The 21578-nt window shown below is 45.9% G+C and overlaps 1 protein-coding gene across 3 annotated transcripts in view; it reads left to right on the plus strand.

The window, feature by feature from the left end:
* The window catches only part of ABLIM3 (actin binding LIM protein family member 3), a 108639-nt gene that overhangs the window by 35396 nt on the left and 51665 nt on the right, over nt 1-21578 (plus strand). For all 3 annotated transcript variants that reach the window (XM_059417125.1, XM_059417123.1, XM_059417124.1), the window contains exons 2-4: nt 2246-2383; nt 12256-12439; nt 14457-14569. In XM_059417125.1, coding sequence (XP_059273108.1) covers nt 2246-2383; nt 12256-12439; nt 14457-14569 — 435 coding nt within the window. The remainder of the gene's footprint in view (nt 1-2245; nt 2384-12255; nt 12440-14456; nt 14570-21578) is intronic.

Consider the following 21578-nt stretch of genomic DNA (forward strand, 5'->3'; position numbering starts at 1 on the left):
TTAACCCATTTAGTGAGTTAATTAATGATTTAGTTAACTAGCTAGCTCACTACATTTTGTCTTAAATTTAAGACAGCAGAAAAGTTGAATAAGGGGCAGGGACTCCTCGAGACAAAGATTCTGAGAAGGATATTATTCTCCCGCCTCAGACAGCAAAGTTGTCAGATGCAACACTTTCAGGGCTCAGTAACCAGCTTCTTGCCCTATAGCACAAGGGGGATTCGGGAGACCTGTAAGTGGAAGATAATTGAAAGTCCATGGTGCCTGGGTGGCCCAGTCAGTTAAGTGTCTGCCTTCGGCTCAAGTCATGATCTCAGGGTCTTGGGATCAAGTTCCATATCCTGCTTCTCCCTCTGCCCCTCATCCCACTCGTTCTCTCAATCTCTCTCTCTCCCAAATAAATAAAATCCTTAAAAAAAAAAAAAAAGAAAGAAAGATAGAAAAAGGAAATCCTGCTTTCCTGTTACTTGTCTTTAAAAGGAGGAAGGCAGCTAAGATCAGTTTTGGAGGCCATCTTTGAGAATCTGAAGAGAGCTGTAGCATAATGCACATAATACCAAATTTTATATTTAATTAGAAATATTAGATCCCAGGCATATCCATCCAGATACGCTGTAGTAACAAGGTCATGACAACAAAAATTACTCCCTGCTCACCATAGATGTTCGTCCTGGGTTAGTCTTGGATCTGCACTCTAGGGCTCAATCAGGGATCTGAGCTGATGCACCCGGCACACCATCTGGGATATCCCTGGTTGCTGGGTTATGGAAAAGGCAATATGGCAGATCACAAACTGGCTGGCTCCGGTTGAAAATGACACACATGATTTCCACTCACTTTTCATTGCCAAGCAAGACACCATGTGCCATCCTTCCTTGTGCCTAGAATAAATGATTCAAATTTCAGTGAACACCCATTAACCATGACCACACAAGGTCAAGAAGCCCCGAAGCAAGTATTTTGTAAATTCCTTTGCAGTTCAAGGTTCATGTGAGTCCAGATTAATTTATAATAAGCTTATTCAAAATTTAGGTAGTAAGCCTGCATGTCTAAATGGTAAACATCAATCCCCCTCCAATCAGGTGGTCATCTTTATAGTCAGGACAAGAGTGAGCTTTCTCCTAATAGAGTATGAGCAAAAGATTTGGGACTGTTGCTGCAACTTGGAGAATTGAGGAATTGAGAAGATCTCTCCCGATCTCCCCAGGGGCTTCTTACAAGAGAGAAGATCTGGTTCCTCATTGGCAAAGTTATCTCAGTAGCTTATACATAATGAGGTTGGACCTGAGAGCTGGCAGTATCCCTCCCAACCCTGAATTTTTTTATTCTAAGCAGGTGCCTACTAATATTAAATACCAGAGGCCAGATTTTAGAGTGGCCAAGCAAAGTATATCTCAGGGACAGGAGTTCTGGAAACATGGCCATGGAGAGTCTGGGCAAGATCATAGATCTATAAGGTAGTAGCTCTATTCAGTATCGTCAAGTGCCCAACCTCCGTGACCGTAGGCCCTTCATAATCTCTACCAGATTTTTTTCTTAATTATATACTTTTGACATTTTCTCAGTGTTATGGAAAGTGCCACTCAGATGAGTCCTCTCACCAACCTCCTTCCAACTAGAGTGCCACCCTTTATGCCTCCTTTGTACAAAACCCATACTACCATTGACCACCCTCATTTTATAGATGTCAAAACTAGAGGCCCAGAGAGGGGAATGTCACTTGCTTTGCTCCAAGCCCGTTGGAGGTAGGGTCAGTCGCCCCTTTCTTTGAGACCCGTGTCAACTGCAAGAACCAAATTCTCTTGAGAAGTCTGGGACCTGAGAAGTCTGGCACCTTGAGAAGAAATTCTCTTGAGAAGTCCTGGTTTTGATCCAGAATCACCCAAGAACTGTTATTTCTGAATCATTTACCTTGAAATACTCTACTTCTTTTACTTTACTTTTAGTTCTTCTTTACTGTACTTTAGTACTTTACTTTGATTCTTCTATAAATTTGACCTCTATTATGGCAAGGAAAGCTTATGCTCACTCATAAGTCTTTGCCTGCTTAAGGAGATTCATGGACTCACATCTCCATGATGACTTAGCTTGGCATATGTGACCTGCTGATGTATTGAAGGTACTTGGCTAATTACCTGCACGTGTTCTACTTTTTCTCCCAGTTAGGATTATGATAATGTCTTGTAACAGAGTTTGTAAAGGAGACAAGCCTTCTAGAAAGTGATCTCTTTGTTTCTTCCTACAGTTCCTTATCAACAGAATCCTTACAATCCCCGAGGCAGCTCCAATGTCATCCAGTGCTACCGCTGTGGAGACACCTGCAAAGGAGAAGTGGTCCGTGTCCACAACAACCACTTTCACATCAGATGCTTCACCTGCCAAGGTAGGAAGCCCAGGCTCCCAGCTCCCTTGTCAGATGGCAGGACATGCACGGGGGAGACAGAAAAAACACAGGCAGTTAAGCTACTTCTATAGCCCTAGAGAAACTCTCCTTGAGCCTTTATGAGAATTCTCCCTTGGGCAGTATGGAGGGAAGTGGGAGGGAAAATTCTAGACGTGGGGGAGGGAGGGAAGCTGGGGACCTCAGAATGGCAGTGCTAACCCAGAAGGAAAAAGGCAATCCTGCAAGTTTTACCTAAACATCTGGAAAGACTCCTGGCTCGTGCCTCTAAACCAATTTGAGAATGAATGAAAGAGTGGGGCTCTGAGATGAGCCCCTCTTCTATGACCAGTCCTCAAACAGGGGAGAAGGTACATTATGACTTCACTGAGGTCTGTAATTTGGGAGCAGATGGATGTCGGGTTACCTCTTAAAAACTACAAGTTCCTAAACAAGCAGGATAACTAGCAGCAAGAAGAAAGTAGGACTCTGCTGAAAGAGCCTGGGAGCCCTCTGGCCTGGGCAGGGCAACCATCCCTCCGCCGTGGTCCCTGACAGATGCCTCTCCAGTGTCCACCTTGAACTCCTCATCCAGGCTTTCTCTTCCCTAGAGCAGCCATTTTGAGGTTGGATGGCCCCGTGGGTTTGGGAAATGTTTGAGCCCAAACCAGTAACTTGCACCTGCAGTTTCTAGATTTGTTCTCATGAAGTGTGATGAGTCCTTCATGTGTGCTGTTCCCTGGGGCTGGCGCTCACATATTTGCAGCCACGTCTCCCTGGCCCTGATGACCCTGTGGGTCCTCACCTTGAGCTTCATCTGAAATGATTCCAACTTGTATCATCTTGGAGTCTTCTTCCTTGATCCATTCTGGTCTGTCACTGTCATTCTTAAAGCATGGTGCCCAGAACAGACCACGGTTCTCAAAGTCTGGCAGACAGAGTAGGGACACTGTTTCTGTTAACACGATTGATGCTGAATTGACCTCCGGAGGAGTCGCTTCATGGCATTAACATATATTGGATTTAAGATCAATTGAAACCTCAGATCTTTTCATTTTAATAACTGTTTCCAACCTCAGTCTTATGTGTCTGAGATTGACTTCCCCTGCCACTGAGAAAAATTCTGGATTTCTTTCTCAGGATCTCAATAGACTCTGCATTGAGCAAATAAATGACATATTCATATGTCCTAATGTTTTTAGTGGAAGCATATATGGAATATATTTTAATTGATGTGATTTGAATTCCAGATTGAGGCTTGGCACACCACTTTAGTGTAAGCTGACTTGCAAAAGTGTCCTGGCGAGTGACCATTTCTACATCCCCAGAAGCTGGGGCAGGACAAAGGGTAAAAACAGTAAAATTGTTCTAAGGAGGCCTGAGCTAGGACTGTATGATCATATTCTTAAGGAATTCTATTAGTTACCCTTTGCTTAGACCAAAATTTAATAGTTTTAGGTAATTTTTTGTTTAGCTCATGATTCTCTGGGTTGGCAGGGCAGCTCTCCCAGGCTAAGCTGGCTCTCCTTGTCTCCACTCGCCTCATCATGATGCTATTGCTGGGTCAGCTGGCAGTGGTTTGCAGGCTGTCAGGCTGAGTGTCTGCATCTGGCTTCTCATCCTCCAGTAGCCTGGCTTGGACTCATTTGCATGGTGGTCTCAGAGTTCCAAGCATAACCAGGGAGCAAGCTTCGGAAAGCAAGACCTTTTTAAGCCTCAGCTTAAATGTCCCATTGGCCAAAATGAGTCAAGGGGCCGACCCAGGTTCAAGATCATGGAGAAATAAACCTTGCCCTGGGTGGGAGGATTTGCAGACTTCAAGGGTGTGAATACAGAGAAAGGAAGAATTTGGACATTTTGACAATCAACCACAAGGAGGTTGGAAAACATCTTTTCACAGAGATTTTAAGGGAAAAAAAATAGATTTACTTTTCTGACTGTTTTCAATGTCAACTTGCTTAGAAGTGAAAGAAATGAAAGAATTTTTTTTCCAAGCAGTAACAGTTATAGTTACCTTAAATAGCTTCATTTGAAAAAGTTAAAATCTCTATGACTATTTCTTACAGTTCTTTTACCATGCACTACTGTGCTGACATGAAATGAAAGAACCTGCAGAGGTAAAAAAAAAAAAAACAAAAGTAAAAGCAGAAATCCTTGTGTGCCTGCCAGCACAAGATTTAATCCTGATGGTTTATGCTCAACCTTGGCAACCTTGAGCTTTTGCCTTGATGGCTGCATAGATGACGGAGACATAGGAAGTAGAGGCTAGAGCCTGGTCTAAGTAGGAATCTAATAGGAGACCTCTGAGTAAAGCTGAGATTTTCCCCTATGAAAATCTTACTTTCAATGTATGGATGGGTGAGAAATAAACTGGAGGAGGAGACCGCAAGGAACCTTTTCTGTACCAACTTTGGCACTTGTATCAAAATGTCTACCCATAATCCACCCTTAACATGGATTCACGTTCTATATTCATGCTATATATTTGGCATAAATATTTAAAAAGGTGAAACAGAATTTAAAAGAAAGTCATCTTATACTTGGCAAATGGCAGAAACAAGTGATATTCCTCTTTGGAGGAATTCAGCTTTACTCCAGGACTCAAAGAACTCCCACAGGTAACATTATTAGCCAGATGAGTAACTCACAGTCAAAAACACACAAATCATACTGGGGGTAGAACGCCACAAAAACAAAGAAGAGAAGAATCAGAACCTCAAAGACTTCATAAGTTGGCATTTTCTGACATTATATAATGACTACATACAATACATTTAAATAAGTAAGAAGAGCCATTTTAAAAAAAGAACAAGAACAGAAACATTATAGCAAGTAGCACAGCAGATTTGAAAAAGAAACAAAATTTTAGAAATAAAAATAAATAATATTTGAAATTTAAAAGTCAGTGTATGGATTATATAGCAGATTAGATGTTACTGAAGAAAGAATTAATGAATTGTAGGATTTAGCCAAGAAATAGATATATACATTTGGTTCAGAAATATAAGAAGGAGGTAAAAATAAAAGAGAAATTTATGCATGGAGAAAATAGTGGAAAGGTTTGACATATATTCAATCAGAGTTCTAGAGATATGTAATTGAATACATGAGTGGGAGGATATTTGGAGACATGACAGCTGTGAATGTTCTAGAACCACTCAAAGACACAAATCATTGGATCCAGAAACTTAATAAATCCCAGTAGAAAAATATAAAAGAACTCCACTTATATACATCATCAGAGTGAAACCGCAGATCACCAAAGACAAAAGACAATTTTAAGAACAGCCAGAGAGAAGAAATAGATCATCTGCCTATGAATGGTAAGTAGATTGACCGCTGACATGTTAGTAGCAACAAGGAAGCCAGAGACGAGTGGGGTAATAGCTGTATATACTAAAAGAAATAACTGTAAATTTAGAATTATGTGTTCAGCAAAAATATTTCTCAAGAACCAAACAAACCTATAGCTAACATCATATTTAATGGTGAAAGACTGCCTGCCTGCCTGCCTGCCTGCCTTCCTGTAAAGTCAAAAGTAGCAAAAGGATGTTTGCTCTTACTACTTCCATTCAACTCTGTACCATAGGCTTCTATTGGGTCAGTTACACAAGAAAATGAAGTGAAAGACATCCATATTGAAAAAGTAAGAGGAAAGTTATTTCTATATGCACATGACATGATCTCATAAATAGCAAATCCTAAGGAATGCACTAAAAAGCTATTAGAAATAACAACTAAGTTCATCAGGGTTTGGGGATGAAATATCAATTGAATTTCTATACATTTACAATGAATGATCTGAAAATAAAATTAGAAATGATTTATTTGTAATAGCATCAAAAATAAAATACATAGGAATAAATTTAACAAAAGTATAAAATTTATACTCTGAAAAGAAATATTAAAGAAGATCTAAATAAATGAAATCTCGTGTTCATGGATCGGAAGTCTTAATATTGTCAAGATGGCAGTATTCTTCAGACTAACCCACAGATCTGATGCTCTCTTACTCAGCTCAGGTTTCCACAGTAAAATACTATAAGTTGAGTGGCTTAAACAGAAATTTATCTTGTCACAGTTCCAGAGGCCGGAAGTCCAAGATCAAGGTGCCAGCATGGTTGGGTTCTGGTGAGAGCTCCCTTCTTGGCTTGCAGATAGCCATCTTCTTTCTGTGCTCTCACATGTCAGAAAGAGAGAGAGAGAGATGGCAAGCTGGCTGGTGTCTCTTCTAAAAAGGGCACTAATCTCATAATAAGGGTCCCACCCTTATAACCTCATCTAAACCTAAGTATCTCTTCAAGGCTCCTACACAAATACCATGACACTGGGAGTTAGGGCTTCAAAATACAAATCTGGGGCAGAATAATATTCTGTTCATAGCGAATACAATGCCCATAAAAATCCCAGCTGACTTCCTTGAAGAAATTGACAAGCTGATTGTGAGATTAATATGGAATTGCAGAGAACATAGAATAGCCAAAACATTTCTGGGGAAAAAAAAAAAAAAAGAACAAAGCTGGAGGACTCAAACTTCCCATTTTCAAAACTTACTACAAAGCTACAGTAGATAAGACAATATGGTATTAGCACATGAATAGACATATAGATCAATAGAATTGAGAGAGCAGAAATAAACCCTTAGGTTTATGGTCAGGTGATTGTCAGCAAAGCTACCAAGACAATTCTATGGGGAAAGAAGAGTCTTCAACAAATGGTGCTAGGAAAACTGGACATACATATGCAAAAAAACAACCAAAAAACATGAAGTTGGACTCCTTCCTCACACCATACATAATAATTAGCTCAAAATAAGTCAAAAAACCTACCTGTAAGAGCAGAAACTATAAAACTTTCAGGAGAAAATACAAGAGTAAGTCTTTGTGACCTTGAGTTAGTCAAAGACTTCTTGGCGTGGATACCAGAAGTACAAACAACAGAAGAAAAATAGATGAATTAGGTGTCATCAAAATTAAACACTTCCCTGTGCTTCAAATATACCATCAAGAATGTAAAAAGGCAACCCACTGAATGGGAAAGGAAATTTGCAAAACATACATCTGGTAAAGAACTTGTATCTAAACTATATAAAATATTCTTACAACTTACAAATAATCCGATTTTGAAATGGGCAAAGGATCCAAAGAGACTTTTCTCCAAAGAAGTTCTACACACGTCCAGCAAACACATGGGAAAAATGCTCGATATCATTAGCCATCTGAGAATGCACATCAAACCACAAGGAGGCACATGTCATACCCACAAGATCGGCCATCTTCAAAAAGACAGAATCCGGCAAGTGTTGTCAAGAATGTGGAGAAATTGGAACCCTCACCCGCTGCGGGTGGGAATGCAAAGTGCACAGCTGCTGTGGAAAACCGTCTTGCAGTTCCTCTAGGAGTTCAATGTAGAGTAACCCTATGACTTAACAATTTCAAAGTCATAAGATGTATGCTTAAGAGAAATGAAAACATATGTCCACGCAAACACTTGTGCATGACTGTTCACGGCACTATTATTCATCAAGTCAAAAATTGGAAACAAATCAAATAGCCATCAACCAATGAACAGATAAATAAAATACAGTGGAATATTTTGTAGCAATACATCTGCATAGATGAACCCTGAAAACACAAATGGCCCATAAACATATAAGAAGATTCTCAATTTCATTAATAAGCAGGGAAGTGAAATTTAAAATCACAATAAGATGGGGAGCCTGGGTGACTCAGTCAGTTGAGCGGCTGACTCTTGATTTCAGCTTGGGTCACGGTCTCAGAGTCGTGAGATTGAGCCCCAAGTAGGGCTCGCACTAGGCATGGAGGCTGCTTGGGTTTCTCTCTTTCCCTCTCCCTCTTTCCCTACCTTCGCCCCCTGGCACCCTGCTTGTGCACATGCACACAAGTGTGCTCCCACTTGGAAGGAAGGAAGGAAGGAAAGGAGGGAGAGAGAGAGAGAAAGAAAAGAAGAAAAGGAAAGGGAAGGGGAGGGGAGGGGAGGGAGAAAAGAAAGAGTGTGTTTTTAAAAATTAATTAATTAATTACATAAAATCACAATAAGATGACATTTTACAGCCACTATGTCAACGCATATATTATCAGCTTCCAATGGTGATATGGATCGGTGGAAACTGCTGGTGGGAAAGCAAATGGGAAAAACTCTTTGGAAAACTACGAGGCTTCACCTCACAGGTACAAGAATGCCCAAAGCAGCATTTCCATAAAAGAAAAAAAAATTGCAAACAGCTCAAATGTCCTTCGGCAGTGGAGTAGATCGCTTGTGATACAGACCGTAGGATACAGCAGAAAAACCCAGTTACGGGCGTCGACCTGGACGCATCTCCAGCACATCATCCTCAAAGTACGAAGCAAGCGCAGAAGAATAAATGCAGTGGGGTTCCACGAACATAAAGTTCAAAAAAGGCAAAACTAAACAAGGCATTATTTGTGGATACATCAGAGGTGGTTAAAGTAGAAAGAAAAGCAAGAGAATAACAAACAACAGTTAGGGACAACATGGGGAAGGGAATGCTTTCGGGAGATGCAAACAGGCTTCCGAGGCACCGGGAATGTTCTGTTTCATCGAGTGGGAAGCGGGTAGCTGGGAGTGTATTTTATTCTTCTTCTTTAAACCGTGTTTGTATATTTACTCCTTTTTCTGTATGTATAATGTAGTTCACATTTAAACATTTAAATGTTAAATAGATCGCCCTCAGGAACCCTTCTAAAGCTTGGGTTTTGAAAACTCTGTCTTGTTTGCAAAGTTGAAAACCAACAGAATCCTATGGGAAACCCGTGTACTCACAGGTCTCCGTGCGTTCTCAGTTTCTTCTTCATTTCACAAATGAGGCAGCTGAGCTTGAAAGAGGTAGGGTAACCTTTTCAAAGCCACACGGCACCTGAGTGGTAGAACAGAAACATGGACCCCGGTCCAGTGACCCGCAACACAGTCAGTCCATTTTCCCCTGAAATGCACTATGACTGTGGGCAAGGTCTCTTTCTGGGCATCTTTTAACAATGAGCACTCATTCTAGATTTTCTCAAAGTGATTCTAACTTCTCATATTCCGTCCCACTGTCAAACCCATTGATCTGCTTTTTTTTTTTTTTCTCGTTAATAGACTTCACTTTTTTGATTCACAGAATAACGTCTGCCCTGAGTGTGTTCACTTCCGCAGCAGTTGCATGCTGCGGACCCTCTCCAAGGCCTTTCCTGTTATTTGGATGTCAGGCTCTGCTCAGCCTCAGACACATCTGTCGTGCTGTCCAGCTTGCCTTCCATCCCCGTGCTCCCCACTGTATTTCCAGGAACCCCCTGAGATTCTTATCAACCTTTACATCCTTTCTACCAAAAACTTCCTCCTGCAGCTCCTTGGGGGAAATGGAGGAACCGATTGTTCCAAGTTTTCTTACCGCCTCCTGGGTTTGTCCACTGGGAGAGGTGGCTCTAGGGGTGGAGCTGACGGGGGAAACAAAGGGGAGAAAAGAAGGAAAAAAACAGGAGCTGTTTCCAATGAGGTCGTAGGCCATGACCTCACTAATTCCACAGCCGTGAAGTCAATCGATCTGCCACCTGCACGCCCCAGAACGCCCTGTACTCTGGCCTGGCCTGCTCTTGAGGCATTGTTTGCTGTGATGAATTTTCACGAAGCCTGGTAGAAGATCAACCCTCCCGCCATCAACTACCACCACCCCCTGTGCGAATAGGCCCTGCTTCTCTGCAGGCAGGGGTGGGCTCCAGGGCCCGCCAGCCCCACCTCGTACTGAGTTTAAAATGTTTAGGACCCTGGTAGACCCCGAATGGAGCAATGCTTCTCCTAGACTCATGGCATGCTGGTGTCAGAAGAAAAGCTCAGGTCACTTTTTAATCCACCTTCTTCATTATACATGCATGTGAACAGGGACCAAGTTCATTGTCAGCCAGAGAGTTAGCGGCAGTGACAAACCCAGAGCCCAGGTGGTCCAGTTCACAGACTATCATGACTCCCACTGTGCTACACGGTCCCCCCAATGCTGTGACCTCTGGGGCTGCCCTCTGGCTCACTCATCCTGGCCCCATAAGCCTGCCTCTGGCCTGCAAGATGAACACACACTTGTGCCATGTGTCTCTCTTTAAACTGACTGCTTTTGCATGACAAGTTTCCCTATGAGCAAGGAGACAGTATTTGCTGGGATAGCCTCACCCAATCCAAGCCAGGTCCCCACAATTACAGGCTTGGAATTCTTATCTTATTGGTTTCCACACCATTGATCATGCCTCAGAAAGCTGATCCATGCTCACCAAGACCTCAGGAAACCAATGTATAAAATCAGAGTGCCCTTTTATTGATGGAGAGATGTCATTCTCTGTTATAGTAGTTTGCATTGCCCTGACCAGCTTCTTCTCTCCCAAAAGTCTACCTAGTAAGTCAAACTGTAAGTCACATAGTGAATACAGACTCAGAACAAGGGGGCTGGTCAAAGGGTTGGAATGGGCTCCCCAATGGCCTTCCCTTGATGGCTGGTCAGCCTCTTGTGGGCTGCCACCCCTGCTTTAGCCAGATCAATACATTCAGCAGTTCTGGTGGCCCTAAGAGCCATTTGATCTCTTGGAAGAAACTTTGCCTCTTTCTGTCTTTCCCATTAGGTGTGGATTTTGTAACTTAACCCTTGGAGGGAAATCTCACTTCCCACGTTTCTAAGTCCTTTGGAGGTAGGGAGTCCCACATGATTCGGTCGTTAAAGCACCTATAACTACCTCTACCTACTCCTCTGTTATCGGCCCTATGCATCTTTGTATTGTCCGCAAGGATATCCCATAAGACCTGGTGACATACGTTGTCTGTCTGTGCAAAAGCTAGCAATGCAATTAGTCATTTTTGCAACTGAGTGATGGGACATCCTTATAACCTTCTCTCTTCTTTTGGTTATGTCAGAGAGTTTCAAAATATTTTTTTAAGGTTTTAAAAAACTAGGAGAAAAACCATCCATGGCTCCTCAATATCCCACAAAGCCTAAACTTCTTAAGCTGGACTCAGGCTCTCCTCCAACTGGCCTGTCAATGTCTTCCTGTTATTACTGCCCTTCACACCCTAAAAATACCATACCACCACACAGATATCACTTGCAACTTCCTGCTTGTGTGCTTTAGCTCATTTTCCACCTTCAGGGTTCAACTTAAGTGCCGCCTCCTCCAAGAAGCCTACCATGATCCCTCCCCCACAACTTTGCTCCCTTTTCCTCCCCACTCCTGGCACTTGCTACCCACTCCAGCCCATGGCCTGTTGTCCATGATGTATGTTCTATAAGGTCGTCTTTGGGCGTATACTGTTAGCTCTTCATGGTTCAGGGATTGTGTTTTATCATTCTTGCCTTGGAACAGACCAACTCTTTATGTCTATGGTGAGAGCAGATTATAAATTTCCAACCATTCATCCCATTTCCATCCTAAATTGTCTTCACCTTGCACAGAATCATACACAGGGAAAGTACCCAGGGACATTTTTACTGATCTTATCCAATTCATGAGATAGTATGGCCTTGTGTGGGCCACGCAGCCCTAAACTTCCATCCATGCATGAGAGGGGGGTACGACGTCAGTGGTCTCATCTGAATCAGCTGGGGAGTGCACCAAAATGCAAATCCCTGGGGCCTTGCCCCCAGGGGGTCTGATTCAGGCCCAGGCATCAGCATCTTAAGGAGCCTGTGGTTGCTTCCAATGCAAAGGGTCTTCAGGACACACTTTAAGGAACACTAGCCCCCACAAGGTCCTATGTGCCACCATTTTGGGGCCACTTATGACCAAGTCACATGCCAGCCTTGTCCCCTGCGAGAACCTCATGCTGGTCAACCTTCCCTGGACTCACCCTGCCCTCGATCTTCTCCTTGTGCCCCGCAGTATGTGGCTGCGGCCTGGCCCAGTCGGGCTTCTTCTTCAAGAACCAGGAGTACATCTGCACCCAGGACTACCAGCAGCTCTACGGCACCCGCTGCGACAGCTGTAGGGACTTCATCACCGGCGAGGTCATCTCCGCCCTGGGCCGCACCTACCATCCCAAGTGCTTCGTGTGCAGCTTGTGCAGGTGAGCAGGTGGGGGAGGCCAGCCCCTCCACCTGGGCCCCGTGGCGATCTGGGGGCTCCCAGGGCTGGATGCTGGACACTTGGATTTCTAGACTGTCCTGGGCAGAAGGATGTGACAGCAGCCGCCGAATCCCGTCTGTCAAAGGTGATCTCCTGCGAAACACTAGTTTGCCTAGAGATCCAGACAGAGCGAGGACCTGAGCCCCCGCCCTCAGCCTCCCATTTCCCATCAGAAGTCCTCAGAGGAACTACCGAGTACCCTGAACCCATTCTGGAAATGGGGCAACTGGGCCAGCTCCTACCCCCTCAGCCACATGTAGTGTAGAGATATGTTTGTAGCCTTCCCCCATGACCCTGACAAGTGATGCCCTCTCTGTAAGCCTCAGCATTTTCATCAGTAAAACGGGCATCAAAACCACTGCCGCATTATTGGCTTTTCTTGAAAAATGATGAGATGGTATTTGCAAAGACTGTAGCTCAGTAACGGGGATGTAATTGTGTCTGCTTTTGCTGTTCTTGTCATTATATGACAACCATCTAGCCTCTCAGGCAAGCTGGTAGGCGATGGGAAGTTCACCCTTCCCTCCCCCTCATGCCCTGGGCCCCGGTTCCTTGTTACCTCAGCAGACATGTGTGAAGGGTCTACCGTGTGCCAAGCACTGCATTAAGGAGATGCAAAAAATAAAGGAGGCCTCAGCCTTGCCCACAAATGCATTAAAATTTAATGGACTGTTCTGATTAAGTCATATGTAGAAACGTGGTTTGGAATAAATGTATGCTTTTTTTAATTAGGAAAGGAATTTATGGATTATTCTCCCCATAGAATAACTACCTGTTAGTTACCAGTTAGGGTTCCTGCTGAGACTAATGACACAGTGTACAAGAAAATAAAATCACCCAGTGGGATCCATTCACTCATCCATCTCCTAAAACCTGGGTGCTGGGTCCCAGAATCCCAGACCCACTCAAGGCTAGCACAGTAAGGTCCATATGTTGGGGTTTTTTTTGTTTTGGTTTTGGTTTTTTTTGAGGAATTTATTTAGTTATTTGACAGACAGAGAGAGAGAGGAAGGAGAAAGAGGCTCCCCACTGAGCAGGGAGCCCGATGTAGGACTCAATCCCAGGACCCCGAGATCATGACCTGAACCAAACGCAGTTGCTTAACCAACTGAGCCACCCAGGTCTCCCAGGTCCAGACAGTTTAGAGTGAAGTTTCTGTCAAGCCCCACACAGAGGCAGTGCCTCCCCCAGCATCATGCTGTGTCCTTTACCAGAAGTCAGTGTCTGGGCCTCGATGAGAACCCAGCTCCCCCAAATCACCCCAGCACTCCCTCCCATGCCCCACGTTGCAAATACAAGGGCCGGGGAGCCCCCGGAAGCCTATGTCCAGGGCTGCCCTCAAAGTCTGTGTAATGGGGTCTCCCAGACTTCATGCGTGAGAGCCCCTGAACAATGGACTCGACGTTGCCAGGGACTCGATGTACAGTTCATCTTTGTTAGTGAGGCAGGACACGGACAAGTTCAAGACCTCTGAACTCTGAAACCCAAACTGCACAATGGCAGAGGAGAGGAAGAGGTTATTGGTGGCTTTCTAAAGGTCCTGGCCAGTGAAAGGAAGACATTTTGGTGAATTTAGGAGTTGAATGAGTTCTTCTTGATATTGGGGGATAGAGGAGATTGGGATGGAAAAAGTCTTTCTGGGAAGAAGGGGAAACTCTGGGAGGAATTATTAACCAATTCGTTCACAGATGAGAAATGTGAGCTTCACGAAGTGTCACGATTGGCCTGGTGTTCGTCATACCAGTGGTCCAAGTGGGCCTCCAGTTCCAGTCGTGGTCCCAACTGAGTTGATTCAGCCAGTCTGGCACTGTGAACAGCACTTGAATTTACCTTGTCTAATAGAAGGCAGGCTGCGTGTGGTGCCAGCGAGCTTCGAACCCATCTTCTGTCAGCTCACCAATAGACATGGAATCCCTCAAAAGAAGAGGTGTTGAATTTCTCTTCTATCTCCCTTGCAGGAAGCCTTTCCCCATTGGAGACAAGGTGACCTTCAGCGGGAAGGAATGCGTGTGTCAAACATGCTCCCAGTCCATGACCAGCAGTAAGCCCATCAAGATCCGTGGACCAAGCCGTGAGTGCTCCCCCCAGGCACCTCCATCTCTGCGGGCCATGCGTCCTAGGGCTCCCTGTCCCGGCTCCGGCATCCGTTCCTGCAGGCCTGGAGGGAAGTGGGGGAGGTTTCCACACTGGAGGACTCCTGAAGCCTGACCCAGTTGGCATTCAGCCCAGACTCACCAGCTTCCTTAAGCAGAAATGCAGGGAAAGCAGGCTGTTGACTAGAAACAGTGACAGCCTGTACCATGCTTGGCCACTTGGGTGGGGCTCTTCTGGGATGAGCTAGGCTCCCCATCTCATCTCCCTTCTGGATCTGTGTTCCTCAGGGCACCCGAACAGGGCTGAAGAAGCCACCAAGGGTTCTCAATTTCTATAAATGCCACTAAAAAGTATACACAGACACATCTTAAAAAGGAGAAATATGGGAGCAAACCACAAGGGATGGGCTAGTGTCTCTTAGAAAGTGTCCCAGGGAAACCTTCACTGCATAATGCTAAACATACAAATTTTTAGGCCCACTTTGGACTTCTTTTTTTTAATTTTCTTTAATCTTTTTTTTAAGATTTTATTTATTTACTTGACAGAGAGCAAGAGAGAGAGAGAGAGAGAGAGCATGAGCCGGGGCAGGGGGGTAGGGAGGGGCAGAGGGAAAAGCAGAAAAGCAGACTCCCTGCTGAGCAGGGAACCTGATGTGAGGCTCGCCCCCAGGCCTCTGAGATCATGACCTGAACTGAAGACAGACCTTAACCCACTGAGCCACCCAGGCAACCCCTCCGCACTTTGGACTTCTAAGAAAGGAACCTAGAAGTCTGCATTCTTAATAAGCTTCCTGGGTGATGCACATTTGCTGCTCCTAAGACTGAGAACCAGTGTTTAGAGATGAAGCGAACATCTATAACACCAGAGTGAATATAATATTTCATCACCAAACTGGAGATTTGGGGGGAAACTGAGGCTCAGGAGTACACTTCGGAACAGTCATTTGAATTCGTGGAACATCCATTCCACTCAAGTGTATCTAGTGGTAAGATGTCTAAATCACTGGTCCCAGATGCCCTCGATGGGCTGCTGACAGCAGGTGCCCACCCACACAAGCCCCTGGATCCGGGGGCTTGCTGCAAGCCACACTGGGCTCAGGGGTTCTTTCCCATTACATGACAGCCCAACCGGCCCCACAGCAAAATCAATGAAAGTCCATTAACTGCCTGCATGCGGCCGCGGGCACCGAGAGAGTCAGCAGGCCGGGGCTGCATCCTTCCAAGGGGCTGAGACAGAACACCCTGAGTCAGCAGGGCTGGGCCCCAAGGGGCTCCATCAGAGCCTGCCATGGGAAACTGGGGAGAAAGACGATGGGAAGGCTTCCTCCTTCTCCATTCCTTCCTCCCAATCTAATCAGATCTGCTCGCAAAATACACAGAACACTTCCTTCGGTGTCCTTGGTGACATTCAAGAAGACTTTGCTGGTCTGAGCAGGTTCCCATCTCAAGGTGCCTGAGTGCACACACTGTTCTACTTCATGATTCCTTGAAAGCCTAGTGCAGGATGACAGCAGGGCTGGAGGGCTGGGATGGGGGGCCACGACCCTGTGACTGATGCTGTGAAGGCCCCCAGAGACCAGCAGGATGGCGTGTGAGGCAGTAGAGAGAGGCAGGCTGGGGCCGGGAGCGTGAGACTTTCCCAGCTCTGTGGAAAGCAAATGTGTCCGTATCCAGGAGCCAGACTAGCATACGCCGTGGTGTGTAATATGTTCTCTGAATATAAAGTGAGGATGCTGAGGACTTGGAGATTTAATCTGGAAAGCACACCAAAGAGAGAGTATGATTCCTGAATCTGTTACTTCTCTTGGCTCGTGCTGCGTTACTACACGCATCAGGGACCTCGGAGAGGTAGGACAGTTCCTTGGCTGAGTGTGGGAATCCTGTATGCGAGCGTGTCCTTGAGGAGAGGTGCTAAATGTCTCCACCATAATTCTGCAAGTCCAAAAACAGAGGAAGGTGAAGAAGAGTGAATAATGAGAAGCAAGTATGCATATAAGCAGTCTCCAGGTGGAGGGCCCGGGATCGTGGCTCATCTTGTTACTCACAAAGCAAAGACTGCAAAGTGTGGATCTATGGGGAATATGTTTCATGGAAGTGTTTTCTCCCGAAAGGTGGTCACCGTCCATGTTAAAGATAACTAGAGAGGTTGCTGGGAGGTGTGCTGAGTTCCCAAAGGAGAGACGGAACCAAAACCAGATTCAAAAGAGGACTGAGATGAAGAATGTATCATGGAAAAAGAAAAAAGAGGAAGAAAAAACCTGATGTATTTTTATCTATAGGGGTGTGACCTTTCACTCCTGGAGGGTGAATAAAGACGTTCTGGAACAGCAGGAGCAGTTATCTACTCAAAATAGATCAAGAAGAAGACTCGGGAACTATCAAGAGAAAAAATAACTTTTTATAAAAATAAGTGTTTCCTCACCATCCTCCATGGTGTCACCACCACCACCACCATCACCATCACATCTGTCACTGCCATTACCACCACCACCACCAATACCACCATCACCATCATCACCACTGCTAACACTGATTGACTATTACTATTGTCAGGCAATGCATTAAGTTTTCTGTACATAATGTCTATACATAATATCTCATTATACTTCGATGAGGGAGAGAAAAGTAATTGTTTTATAGATGAGAAAACTGAGACCCAAAGAGTGTAAATGACTTTCCCAGAGTCACACAAATAGTAAGTAATGAAACCGGAATGTGGGACCAGGCATTCTGGCCATGGGGCCTCTTCCCTTCACACCCTGTACCAGAGATATGACTGGCTAACAGGGAAGGGTCATGTCTTCCTGGACTCGTTATCTAAAGCAAGGAATGCTTTGACTTGCTATGACTCACAAAACCCACTCGTTTTCATTGATCTAGATGGAATGTATGACACAGTCAAGAAAAGCTAAAAATGACTGCCTGCAGTCTCTAGAGACCTCAGGAGACTGAGGGACTTGGGGGAACAGGTGGTGGACTCCCACTTTCTGCCAGCTGAAGGTTGTAATCTTGGAAGAGAGAGGAGCATACGAGGAGTGGACAGCTGGCTGCACAGCAACCACCTCGGGGCAGGGGGTCGCTCTCCTGACTGTGCCTGTTTGTTGTACCAGACTCACGGGCTCCCGACTGGCGCCTGAAGCTCCACCGGGGGTCAAGGCTCAGAGGAGGAGGAAGAAGAAGGAGAAAAGGGTCTTGATCAATCTGAGGACCCGAGGTATAACATGAAAAGGAAAACCACCTAGAGGAGGCATCCCAGAATCCTCAGGGAATCCACAGGCCTTTCCGGCAACAGGAAAATTCTCCTGGCCTCAGACCAGAGACAGGACCGAGCACAGAATATGGGTTAGAAACATAAGAACATCAAGTAAGGATGACAGCGACCATTCGTCGAGCTCGCGTGTTGAGTCCTTACAGGCCCGAAAGTAGCACATCTTCACACCAGTGCGGTAAGGGAGCGGGTCAGATGAGGAAGCCCGGGCTTTGAGGTCACACAACCAGTCCGTGAGGGGGCTGGGCTTGTGCCCTCAGGCCGCCTCTCACCATTCACTCTGTCCTCCTGGCCCAGCCTCTAACCACGCCCCCGCGCGGCCTCCTGAATTTTGACTCAAGGTACCACGTCCATTGCAGACACATCACAGCAACTTAAGGAGATGGGACTCGGGACTAGAATGCGGCCACATAGGATGCGTATTCAAATGAGATCTATTGGAGAGGCGGGGCTTTGTGTTGTTGGCTCTAATACACCAAGTCCATGGAGTCAACAATGAAGTTGGTGGGAAAATGACCCCATCAAGCAAGGAAAAGTGAGGTGTAAGGAAGGAGGGAGAAGAGAGAAACTGCAGTTGTCTCTAAATATTTGAAGGCGATGTCAGGAGGCAAAGGAGGTAGTTCTTATTGCATAAAATAAGGGACATCAGAAAGAGTCAGGTCTCAGCTCCATATAAAGAAGGCAGTCATGGGGCCCTTGCATGGCTCTGTCAGTTAAGGTCTGGCTCTTCTTTTCAGCTCAAGCCATGATTTCAGGGCTGTGAGCTCAAATCCCATACCCAGCATGGAACTTGCTTGGGATTCTCTCTCCCTTTCCCTCTAACCCTCCCCCACACCCACACATGCTCTCTCTCACTCTCTCTCTCTCTAAAAAAAAAAAAAAGGGCAGTCAGGACAAGAAATGACAAGTGTTGGTGAGGATGTGGATTGGTGCAGCTCGTGTGGGAAACAGTATGAAGGTTCCTAAAAAAAAAAAAAAACTAAAAATAGGGGCGCCTGGGTGGCTCGGTGGGTTAAAGCCTCTGCCTTTGGCTCTGGTCAAGATCCCAGGGTCCTGGGATAGAGCCCCGCATTGGGCTCTCTGCTCAGTGGGGAGCCTGCTTCCCCCTCTCTCTCCCTCTGCCTGCCTCTCTGCCTACTTGTGATCTCTGTCTGTCAAATAAATAAATAAAATCTTAAAAAAAAAATAGATATGTCATATAATCCAGTAATTCCACTGTTGGGCATTTTCCCAAAGAAAACAAAAATCCTAATTTAAAAAGACATAGGCACCCGTATGTTTATTGCAGTATTGTTTACAATAGCCAAGATATTGAAATGACCCAAATACCTATCAATTGATGAATGGATAAAGATGTGGCAGATATATACACTGGAATATTACTCAGTCAGGAATTATGCTAAGTGAAATAAGTCAGACAGAGAGAGAAAAATACTGCATGATTTCCCATATATGCAGAATCTCAAAAACAAAATAAATGAACAAACAAACCAAAAAAAAAAAAAAAAAAACAGAAACAGGCCCACAAATACAGAGAACGGACTGATGGTTGCCAGAGGTGAAGGGGAGGAGGGATGGGCAAAAATGGGTGAAGGGGAGTGGGAGGCGCAGGCTTCCAGTTATGCGATGGGTAGGTGATAGGGATGAAAGGCACAGCATGGGGAACGTGGCCAGTGACACGGTAACAGTGGTGTCTGGGGGCAGATGGGAGCTACCCTTATGCTGAGTACAGTGTAAGGTGTAGAGTTTTGGAGTCACTATCGTATGCCTGAGACTGATGTAATAGTGTATGTCAGCGACACTTCAGTTAAAAAAAAAAGTCAAATAGGAAATTAAAAATGGAGTTACAAAACAAAACAAAAAAGAGTAAGCCTTTATAGGATACATATTTTTAAAAATGAAAATGAAAAAAAATAAAGAATGCACTTGTGACTATTTTGTCTGTCCAAAGACAAAGGAAGCTTCCTCCATAGGGGGTGAGCTTCCTACCCCTGGAGGCGGTTAAGCAGAGGACGGTGCCCGCCTGTCAAGAATGCTGTAGGTTCCTGCATTAGGTGGGACTGTGACTAAGGGTTCTGTGAACACTGTGCCCCTGTGGAATTATCTAAGTCTATCAAGGAGGCCCTGGACACAGGTTCAGTATGCAGGGTTCAGTCCTTGACCCCTGAGCCCTCCAGTTCTTCGGTGCTGAGCATGCACGAGTCATGTCTATAAAAGGAGAGGGGGTGCCTGATAATCTCTAAACGATTACATTCTAAAGGCTGCGATTATTGGGATGCAGGTGGGTAGACTTTTTCCGGAGGAGTGAGGAAGGAAAAGAAATCCCAAAGCTGTTCTCCCAGCCCCCATCTGAAGGCCTGGGGCTCGAAGCATTTTGCAATGGGAGCCCCTCCCGCCCAGCCTGTGCTAAGGGATGTTCAAAAGGTGCTAGGGAGGGGTGCCTGGGTGGCTCAGTGGTTAAACCACTACCTTTAGCCTGGGTCGTGATCCCAGGGTCCTAGGATCAAACCCTGCGTGGGAGAGCCTGCTTCTCCCTCTCCCTCTGCCTGTTGCTCTGCCTACTTGTACCCTTTCTCTGTCTGTCAAATAAATAATAAAGTGTTTTTTAAGAAAAGAAAGAAAGGCTAGGGAGCCAAGGGGCGGGAACCATGGGAGCTGCCTCCTCCAAGCACTTCAGTGGGGCTCAGACCCTCCCCGCAGTCAGCTGGGCACACCCCCTTCCTCGATAGGCCCCTTCATCTTCTCTCCCAGGCCTGGCTCCCAGCTGGACACGAGGGCTTCTGGCCAGCCTCTCCCAACTTGATCTGCAGTTTCTCTTCCCCCCACCGCTCCGAAGTACGCATCTGTCTGGTGGTGCCAATAGAGAGGCTCGTCCTCTGGTAAACTTTGTCCCATGACCCTTACCCCCTCCAGAGTGGGCCTGCATTCCCAGCATCTCCCAAACACCTTGGATGCTGACTCCCTTTCCTGCCCCCGCAGACAGGGCTTGAGCAACAGGCAGAGGGCCAGCCGCCACGTTCTGGGGCCCTGGCGCGCGTTCCAGGGTGATGAGGATGGGGAGTGAGAACAGCCCCTGGTTGGGGTCAGTCTTACCAGACTCTAACCCTTGGCGAGGGGAATGTTCCGCATACTATAAGCATGTTGGGGGAGGGGCAGGCACAGGAAACTCTGTCCTCCTGGGCCTACGAGGTCCTCTCCTTCATGCTCATCCAGCTCCTACTATGTGTTGAGCACAGCACAGAGAGTGCATTTACGCACAATACACAGACAGGGTCCTTGTCATGGAGCATCCGGTCCAAGAGCAGGAAAAAATTAAGATACTGAGCTTATCCCCTGCAGCTGTGCTGCTCGACTTGACTCTGCTTGGAGACCTTCAGTAGGTCTGCAGGCTCCCAGGTGCTGCTGATGCGACCGGTGCCCAGGCCACAAACTAAGTGCACTTAGTTAGCTGTTTGAGGGCAGGCCAGACGCGGGACAGGGTCTCTCTGTGAGGGATGAAGAGCGGCCAGGATGACAGAGAGCTTTCTGGAGGAATCCTAGCATGTCTTTCTTTCTCCCTCACATCCAGTCCTCCTGTCCGGCAGCCCGGGCTCCGGGGTCCTTGCTTCCACCTGGTAGAGCTCGGGCAGGTGCCCGGGCCAAGCTGGGAGCTGCTATGGGAAGGCCAATTTTCAGGGAGGGGCTTCCATCCCCGGGACTGAGAGGACAGCAGAGGTCAG

The sequence above is a fragment of the Mustela nigripes genome, chromosome 12, assembly GCF_022355385.1.
Source record: "Mustela nigripes isolate SB6536 chromosome 12, MUSNIG.SB6536, whole genome shotgun sequence".
NCBI classification, from domain to species: domain Eukaryota; kingdom Metazoa; phylum Chordata; class Mammalia; order Carnivora; family Mustelidae; genus Mustela; species Mustela nigripes.